Source organism: Boleophthalmus pectinirostris, unplaced genomic scaffold, assembly GCF_026225935.1.
Source record: "Boleophthalmus pectinirostris isolate CB_2022bp ecotype Guang Dong unplaced genomic scaffold, ASM2622593v1 HiC_scaffold_9, whole genome shotgun sequence".
Lineage (NCBI taxonomy): Eukaryota > Metazoa > Chordata > Actinopteri > Gobiiformes > Gobiidae > Boleophthalmus > Boleophthalmus pectinirostris.
Window position 1 is genome coordinate 32,261,907 of NW_026571541.1, and position 9,142 is coordinate 32,271,048.

At 39.1% G+C, this 9,142-nt stretch overlaps 1 protein-coding gene across 2 annotated transcripts in view; it reads right to left on the reverse strand.

Moving 5' to 3' along the window:
- Window positions 1-408: 408 nt before the first annotated feature.
- LOC110174032 (diablo IAP-binding mitochondrial protein-like) overlaps window positions 409-9,142 on the reverse strand; it is a 21,920-nt gene continuing 13,186 nt past the window's right edge. The window contains exons 5-6 of one of the 2 annotated variants that reach the window (XM_020940068.2): window positions 7,901-7,997; window positions 409-4,406 (exon numbers count right to left, since the gene is read on the reverse strand). In XM_020940068.2, the coding sequence (XP_020795727.2) occupies window positions 4,213-4,406; window positions 7,901-7,997 (291 nt within the window). In that variant the 3' untranslated portion in view covers window positions 409-4,212. Of the gene's footprint in view, window positions 4,407-7,779; window positions 7,998-9,142 lie in introns of both variants that reach the window. The other variant, XR_008633778.1, reaches the window with a different exon arrangement.

Genomic DNA, 9,142 nt, shown 5'->3' on the forward strand with positions numbered 1-9,142 from the left:
ACCCCATATTATAATTTTCCCCAAATATCAGATTTTTCCTGATACTAAATATGTATTTGAGCCTGAGAGGGTTAAAATATGGGTCACCAGAAAAAAAGTTTGGGAAACACTGGTCTAAATCCTTTCGTTCACTCTCTTCAAACTTTTGGTTATTCAAATTAAATCACCAAAAACATCCTTTGGACCTCGCCATCGTTATTACTCAGGATTAGAACTCCGTCACAACCCGTTTATAACACGAACAACTTGTCTAAATCAGCATTAGAATCGAAAAAGCTACAATTAATTTTGACGCAGATAGGAAATGATGAAATTTAATAACAAAATCGTACATACAGGTCCTTAAAACCGTCAAATTGGTCAAGAATTTTACCACAAAAACAAACACATCATGACACAAAACACGAGTATTTTCAACTCCCTTTTATTCCACTTTTAGTTTGTGGATACAGTACAAAAGCACAAGCAGATAAACCCCGTTAAACCCCACAGGAACACGAGCGACTCAGTGCTTAATTTATCAAACAATAACAACAACAACAACATTGCACAGATCATTAAAGAGATCAGAGTTTTTGTGACAGCAACAGAAAAACAGAAAACGCCCTCATCTCGGCATTAGCACAACACAAGTGAAAGCATTTTCCAGTTCTAATACTCAACGCCTGTTCACTTTTACTGTCCATTCACATTTGGGCAACACGAGAATTTCGACCAAGACCGACAATTACAGCCGCGAACATGAACGATCCAGCACATTTGAACGAGATTGCAAAAATCTAAAGTGATTTTTACGCCCGTGATCCCAAAATTGTGTCAAAATATACTGTACATTTGGCATATTTATTGTCAAAACTGGAATTTTAGAGGTTGTGTTCACAGTCGAGAATATATTTATGGTTTTAAGAATGATAAAAATTGGTTGTTAGAGTAGCAATTACCAAAATATTATTACTTTTTAGTGGTGAAATGTTATCAAAAGAGCGTGTATAAACTTTAAGGATTTATATTAAGCAAATTTCTCATCTCTGTTGTTGTGTTTTGTTTCATTCACACACAAATCCTGCAAATTTAGGCTAAGAGTTCTTCTCTAAAACTGAAAACTGAAAACATATTTCCCCCCCTCCGTTTTCCAAAATAGCATCGTTTTCAAAATAAGTTTTTGTTTACATCAGGAGTGTCAAACTCAAATTCACAGAGGCCAAAATTACAAACTGGGACTAAGTCGTGGGGCCAAACTAAATATTTACTGAAAAATTTCAACGTCATCTGCATGTTTTCTCTTCTTTCGAGATACATAATGTTAAATCTTTTCTTAATAAAATAAATGTTTAATAATAGTTTTGCTTAAACATTGAATCCAGAACAAGCAGAATGTAAAATAATAACAACATCTTAAATAAATAATGTCTCTATAGAATATCTGTAGCTTTTGAATTCCTTTTAAATGTTTTTTTTTTTCAACAACCAGTCAAAAATAACAACTTGCTTCAGTGAAAATCCAATCTTTCAACTACGAAGAGTCAAAAATCATGACAAAACATTCATCTAACCTCAGTTTGCTTGACTGTGATTAACTCTGAAACACATGGGTCCAAAACAGAAACAAATACTTGGCATCTCTTTTTAGATACAAGTTCATCATAGTAGTAGTATTAGTAGTAGTAGTAATAGCAGTGCCAGCTCTAATACACATTTGATATGAGCTTGTGGGCCAAATATAATTATATTACGGACCAAATTTGACGCCCGGGCCTGAGTCTGACGTGTTTGTTCTGCATCAACCTGCATAAATACGCCATCGAGCTCCGTCATAACTGCGCCGAGCCTGTGTTAGACTCAAACCTGTAGCATTTATTTCATTACGGTTGTAAGTACTACTCAAAAATACCTTGAAAAACTTGCATTTGCCTCTCCACAAATATGTTAAAGAAGTGGCAAAACTGCTGTATCCTGCTGTATTACTGAATCTGTAGTTTTCCAGAACTTCCACTCTAGCCGGACTTTTTTAAAAGATTTGTTTTAAGGGGCGAATTCACCGTTTGAGAGTAAAAGATGGGAACAAACGGAGGGAAATGACATTTGGATCATTTCAGCTCTGGAATTGCAAATCTTTACTGAACAAAAGGAAAAAGTTTGGTTAAGTTTGGTATTGGTTAAGTTTTGAAAATGTAGACAGACTAATAATAATAAAAATATGTGAGTGAATGAAACAAAACACAGCTCCAGGTCTGTTTTTGAGGAGGTAAAAACATTATAACATGACTTAAAACTCCCAAAAGTCAATTTAGCGTAATATAGGACCTTTAAACTCTTTGTACAATCCACAGTTTTGAAAGAAATCTCCAAACTTATGATCCACAGACGTTGAACCTTCTCATTATCTGTTTGTTATCGGCTCCACAGACTTTTTACGTTTGTTAATCTTACGGTTTAAAGTCCTTTCGACGGTCAACTATCACGTCTTTTGATAATTACAGAGATATTAATCATAAACCAGGTCAACAAATCCCAAATGTCACCACAGAACTCTGACCTGTCTTCCAGCTCTGTCTTAAGTGTGATGTCACTTCCAGGTTCATCGGTGAATTGAAAACAAGGAACATGTTTTTGTTAAGTTGAAAAAAAGAGTTTCTTCTTTTTTTTTTTTCTCATGTTAAAGGTGGATTGTGTAACTTTTCCGGTGGAGGGTCCGTCAAATGTTTTTCTGTGTTGAGATGTTTTCAGGATTCCCACCGTTTTTCACTGACAAAATTTCAAAACTTTTCCATGACTTTTTCACGACCTAAAGTGAATTTTCCAAGACTTTACAACACCTACACGTCTAGAATTAATCATACTTTGAGAAATAAATATGAAATGTTAACCCTTTCCACTCATCTTATTAGTTTTTTTTTTTTTTTTGTAGTTTTTTTTTGTAGTTTTGTGTAGTTTTTTTTTTTATTTTTTAGTTTTTTTTTTAAGTTGTATTAAATAAAAGAAGCGTACGTTTGGAAATAATCAGAATAGCCTAGTGAGAACTTATCAGAACACTGTAGTTGCCTGAAAGAGAAACTAAAATTCCACGACTTTTCCAAAACTTTCATTGAATTTACAAAACTCCATGACTTTTCCAGGCCTAGAAAATGACATTTTCAATTTCCATGACTTTTCCAGCATTTCCATGACCGCGGGAACCCTGTGTTATTGCTTTGTCTGGAATGTTTCACAGCACAGTATGACATTAAACCTTTCCATCTTCAACGAGACCAAACCAGACCGAGTTACAGGTCAGATCTGTGGAGAGGCGACCCGCTCACAGTCAGAATGTCTGTTTTTCAAGGTAATTTTAAGCTCTAAAAGCATCTGTAATTGAATAAATGTAAATTAGAGCTGTTTAATGTCACACTGTGGAACAAACACGTGACGGACCCTCAACCGAAAAGTTACAGTCCACCTTTAAAGAGATTGCAGTTGTTTAATGGACGGATCTATGGCTTTAATTGAGAGAAATTGAGGTAAGAATCTACTCTAAGGCGTTAGTGAGGTACCTCTATGTTATTATTACTACGTCATTTACATTTGTGATACAGTTTGTGGTTAAACATACGCTTTCGAAAGGTCTGGGATGCAAAACGGTGCACTACAACGTCATTTAAAGTAGTTTGTGTCCTTATTTTAGGCAAGTTTAGGGCGATTTTTACCTGGGACAGCTGCATTTTTGAGCCGTGTGTCCCCTGTCCCAGCAGATTTATCCAAAAACACTAATTTGTCGCAGTTTTATAAAGAAATGTCCTTATTTTTTTACCAATTTGAAACCTGCTGACAGTAACGAGAGGCATACATTGTCACTTGTTTAGGTAAAATCTAAAAAATCTGCTTAAAAACGACCAAAACACGAAGAAAACGTGGCTATACTGGCTCACATCTTCGTCATGAATGGTCTCTGCAGAACAATTTTACTTAATTATGTTTTCGTTTCAGTATTTTATTATTACCACCCACCAAAAAAAACCCCGTAAATGTTCCAGTTTTTATTTTGAAATTCTAAACACTCTAGTCAGGTTGAATTATGACACTTGTTTTCACCCCCTCAGTCAGTTCGTGCAGCCTGGAAATGACATCAACATTTATCGGTTCTAGAAATAAATTTATAACGTGATCTCTTGACGTTTGTTTAGAGCGGCGGAGCGTTGTGACGTGGCGGCCCCGTTCACATTTGTGCCGTGTGGTCTAGTCTTCTCTGAGGTAAGCTTCGGGCACCTCCTCCTCCTCTGTGCCGAGCGCGGACGCCATTCGCTCCACCTCCAGCACTTTGGTCTGAGTTAAGAGTCTGTCGGCCTCTCTGGAGAGTTTCTGAGCCTCCTCCACCTGACTGTGGGCCAGGTCCAGGTGGGTCCTCATGGTGACGCACGCATGCTCCGCTCCTGTAAGGCAAACACAGAACACACGAGCACTTAAACACCCTGTACTGTAAACAAAGGGAAACAATAGGTTAAGGAGAGAGAAAAACAGAACCAAAGAAACAAAAACAAAACAGAAAAAATGAGCACAGGCATGGGAACATTACCATACATCAGGGGCATAACAGAAAAAGTACAGAGGGCGATGAAAAAACACAATATCAACACACCAGTGAAACCGTACAGAAAACTCAGACAAATACTCGTCCACCCGAAAGACAAAATAGAACCGGAGCATAAATGTAATGTAATATATGAAATTAACTGCATGTCCTGCAATAAAACATACATTGGGGAAACAGGGAGGGCGTTCAGTACACGAAAAAAGGAACATAGAACAGAATGCGAGAAGGAAACAGCGAAGGCGAAACACGAGCAACAAAACACAAAGCAGAACAGGAACAACTCAAATCGTCCATTTCTGACCATTTCAAAAGAGAGAACCACGTTATGGAGCAAACATCATTGGGACAGAGGAAAACAAACATCGCCGCTGGATTAAAGAAGCAATCGAAATACGGAAACGTGCCCACAGGACTGTAAACCGGGACGAGGGGGCTTTTTTACTCTCACACACCTGGGATGCTGTCCTGAGGAAGTGGGACTGCAGGTGGCGCTGTCGTCCTGCCTCCACCGGTAGGAAGACAGCGCCAAAACCTGTTTAAAACCAGCTGATCGGACACGTCACAGCAACATCACGTGACTCTGAGGAAGACGCTAGTGAGCAGTCGAAACTGCCAGGTATGAAATAACACTCTAGGTCTGAGAAAAAGAACCTAATAACATACTGTACTGTTTTTTTCTTTTCTTCACATGTATAAGTAGGGCTGTCGCAGTTAGGGGATTTCTCCTGCGGTGCGGTATATCGGCTGATACCATGTACATTTGGCTTTGGAAGAAGTGCGGCTGCATTTCTCCAGCTCTCACTGCAGCAGGTCGGGTCATAGTCCTGCACCAGGTCGGGTACTCGCGGACTTAAGAGAGAGGGAGCAGGGTGTCCGTAAAGCGCGATCGGGCGACGGCTGCGTTTACCTCCGTGGGGCGTGGAGCTCTACGCCGCTCCTTTCACCTGCAGTCACCCAACGGTCTACGCGGGCGCACCTCCGGACCCGTCCCGACAGTGAGTCCTGTTTCATGTTTGGTTCAGTCCTGGTTCAGTCCTGTTTCAGGTCCTGGGTTAGTCCTGGGTTAGTCGTGGTTCACTCTGTGGTGTGTACAGCATGTCGATCAATGTTTCTTCTGCTCAGAAAATAGGCTGTGAAGTAAAACGCCTGTGAAGTCTGTGAGTTCGTATTCTACTGAATAAAGTGCAACCATTTCATTTTATTTCGTGATTCTTGAAGTCGTAACTTTTCAATTCGTATTCTGATGGATGCTTCAGTTAAAATGCTTTTAATTTGTATGTGATTTATCACGGGTACAGGCAGGTAACGGGTGGAATGTTAACGGGTGCTGGTCTCCAAAATGTGCTGATCAATTATCTTTAAGAAGAATAAACGTTTACATGATCAAGGAATAAATTAGTTTGGATTTAAAATCAGACTAAACCACCCACTTACTCCAAAATTAAGTTAAATTCTGAATAATCATTTTCATTAGGAATTAAGTGTTTAAGTGTTTTTATTCATAATTAAATCATTTTTATTCAGAATTAAAGCTCTCATGTAAACGTGGCAAATCTGTCACTCACAGCCGACCAGAGAACGCGTAGCTGAGCTGGAGGAAGTGTGAGGAAGTCTGACCCTCCCTGCTCGGACTCCTGCCTCTGCAACCCAGCGCCGGATGAAGTGGAAGAAAATGTACGGACGTCTTGCCTCAGTACAGCTGTTTGTATAAGCAGTTCTTGAGATCCAAATAAATCTGATGTGTGCTGTCTGCATCTAATCATAAAACATTTTATTGTCCGAGAATCATGAAGTGTTGTTGGTCGGTCAGTGGATGAGTAATACATGAAATTGTTAAACAACTTTGAGCATCTGGAAAAGACTATTGCATTATTATTGTTAAAGTGTGTATGACAGATTTTTATGCTTCTGTTTTTTTTTTACTTCATGTGGTGGGATTATAACTACTTTAGTTTTACACAAATCAAGAAGCAATTTGTGAAGAAAAGTTAAAAAATATGTTGAAAATTGCAGGAAGTAGAGAGTTCGAAACATCCTAATGAAAACATACAAGGGGAATTCAAGTTCTGCACATTTTACACGTAAAATCCCGATACTTTAAACATGATTTCAACAAACTAAAGGTGTTTTTCTTATTTGAATTTGTTAGATAATAATTTCTGTGTAAATTAGAGGAGATCTGCTAGGTAACAATTATGATATTCCCTAGTGTAATGTCATGATTTTCAACCAGAAAGTAAAATTTTAAACCTAAAAAAATGCCCAAATTGTGAAAAAAAATCCAAATCCAAAGAGCAGTGGATGAAAGTCCAAAGCCAGGATCGTCTGGATCGTGTCAGAAGGGCGACCCAACAAGCACGCGCTGAACAAACAAAATTATTTTTAAGAAGTTTAAACATTTACATGATCAAGGAATGAATTAATTCAGCTTTAAAATCGCAATAAACTACTCTCTTGCTTTAAGTTTAATATCGAATCATCATTTTCTTTAGGAATTAAGTGTTTACATGGTCAGAAAGTGAAATTTTAAACCTAAAAAATGCCCAAATTGTGAAAAAAAATCCAAATCCAAAGAGCAGTGGATGAAAGTCCGAAGCCAGGATCGTCCGGATCGTGTCAGAAGGGCGACCCAACAAGCACGTGCTGAACGACCGGAATAAATTTCAAGAAGAATAAACATTTACATGATCAAGGAATGAATTAATTTGGCTTTAAAATCAGAATAAACTACTCTCTTCATTAGGAATCAAGTATTTCCATGGTCAGAAAGTGACATTTTAAACTGGAAAAATGCCCAAATTGTGAAAACGAATGTGAATGTTTTTGCAGAAATCTAAAATATTATGAACTTAACTGTGTTTCAGTAAAAAGAGTAAGTCATAGTCGCTTTAATGTGAGAAATGTTAGTTTTCTTTAGCTGTTCAGTGACGGCAAAACTTCACTCTGGCCTCTAAGAGTTTTGAAAAGCGCTTATAAACTCATCGAGGTGAACAATTAGGATGGTCTGAATGAATAAAGTAAACGTGGAATAACTTTGGATCACTGCAAACCGCCTAAAACGAACTGAAAATAAAAAAACAACAGCGCTTTTTAACAAGTGAAGTGAGTAAGTGAACAAGCCTGCGTCTCTAATGTTTGTGTCTTCAGTCAAACATGAATCATTTAAACTGCAAAAAAAACAAAACAAACAGAGCCTTTTCTCAGTTCTCCACCTGAGGCATCATCGGAGTCATTAGCGGAGCCTCCTGTCCGTCATCCCCATTCAGAGAGCTCGGAGCGTTAACGAGTCGACGAGCCAGAACGACGGGGCAGGAGGGTAAATGAGCAACGCACCTGAGGAGAAGGCGGCTTCAGCGGCCGCTTCGCACAGCTTCACGGCGCTCGCCCAGGTCGTGTCCAGACGGGCGCAGTGCTCCCGCCGCTCATTTATCTAAAGACGAGGACAGAAACAAGCAAAGATGTGAATAAAAAGTGGACAATTTAATCGTTTCAAGAGTCTGACGATGTTTTATTTGGTGAAAGGTTTATGTCAGATGCCCTTCCAGACATACCGGTTCCAGCTTTACCGATTGCATTGTTAGAGTTCATTGTATCTGACTTGTGAAATACAGATATGTTGTGACAAAACTGTTGTGTCCTTAGGCAAGACACTTAAAGAACTTTTAAAAACATAGTAAAGTAAAAAGTACTTTTTTTTATGATTCTTTATGACCTGCTGGGAGTTATTTTTAGCCAAACTTTGAGCAAACCAAACACACACAAAAACAGCTAGAAAAACTAAGCATGATTAGTCGATTCATCAATAATTGATCATTAAAAATTTTGTCGAATACGTTCATTTTTAATCGGCAAACTAAATGTACCGTATTTTCCGCACTATTAGACGCTCTGGATTATAAGGCGCACTGTCATTAAATGGTCTATTTTCGAACTTTTTTCACAAATAAACCTCACTGGACTTTAAAGGAAACACAACAGTTGGATGGGTCAGTGGTTTTGTTTGTTTGTTTGTGGCGTTCACGGTGACTCTGGGCTTTGTTCAGTTGTGGCGTGTAGGGAGGGTGCTGTCTGGGACCAACGGATTGTCGGCGTGTTCGCAGTGACTCAGTTGTTCAGTTGTGTCTAGAAGTGGCACATTGCACTCGCATTTTTTCGGTTCATTCCTCCGTTCCGTTCCTCGTCGGCGTGGAGTGATGAGTGTGACTGTGGGTGTTTTTCGCTGTGCGGTCGCTGTCTGCTCCGTGTGTGTTTGCGTGCGCTGCGGCTTTGTAGTTTACTGAAGTCGTGCTGAGACACACGAGTGGATTCGTGTATGGGGCGCTCTGGATTGTGGCGCGCAGTCCTTTTTTGATGGGGTTGGAGGCTTAAGAGTGCGTCTAATAGCCTGGAAAAAACGGTAGGTTGCTGTGTGTGGCGTAGAGTGACCAAACGTCCATATTTCCCTGGACATGTTCGTTTTTCATGTCCTGTCCTGGCCGTCTGGGTTTTTTTTTTAATAAAGTGATGCAAATGTCCGGGTTTTCACGATCTTTCATTGGGACATTTCTGTAAACTGAGCGTCTCTTGTAGTTCTCT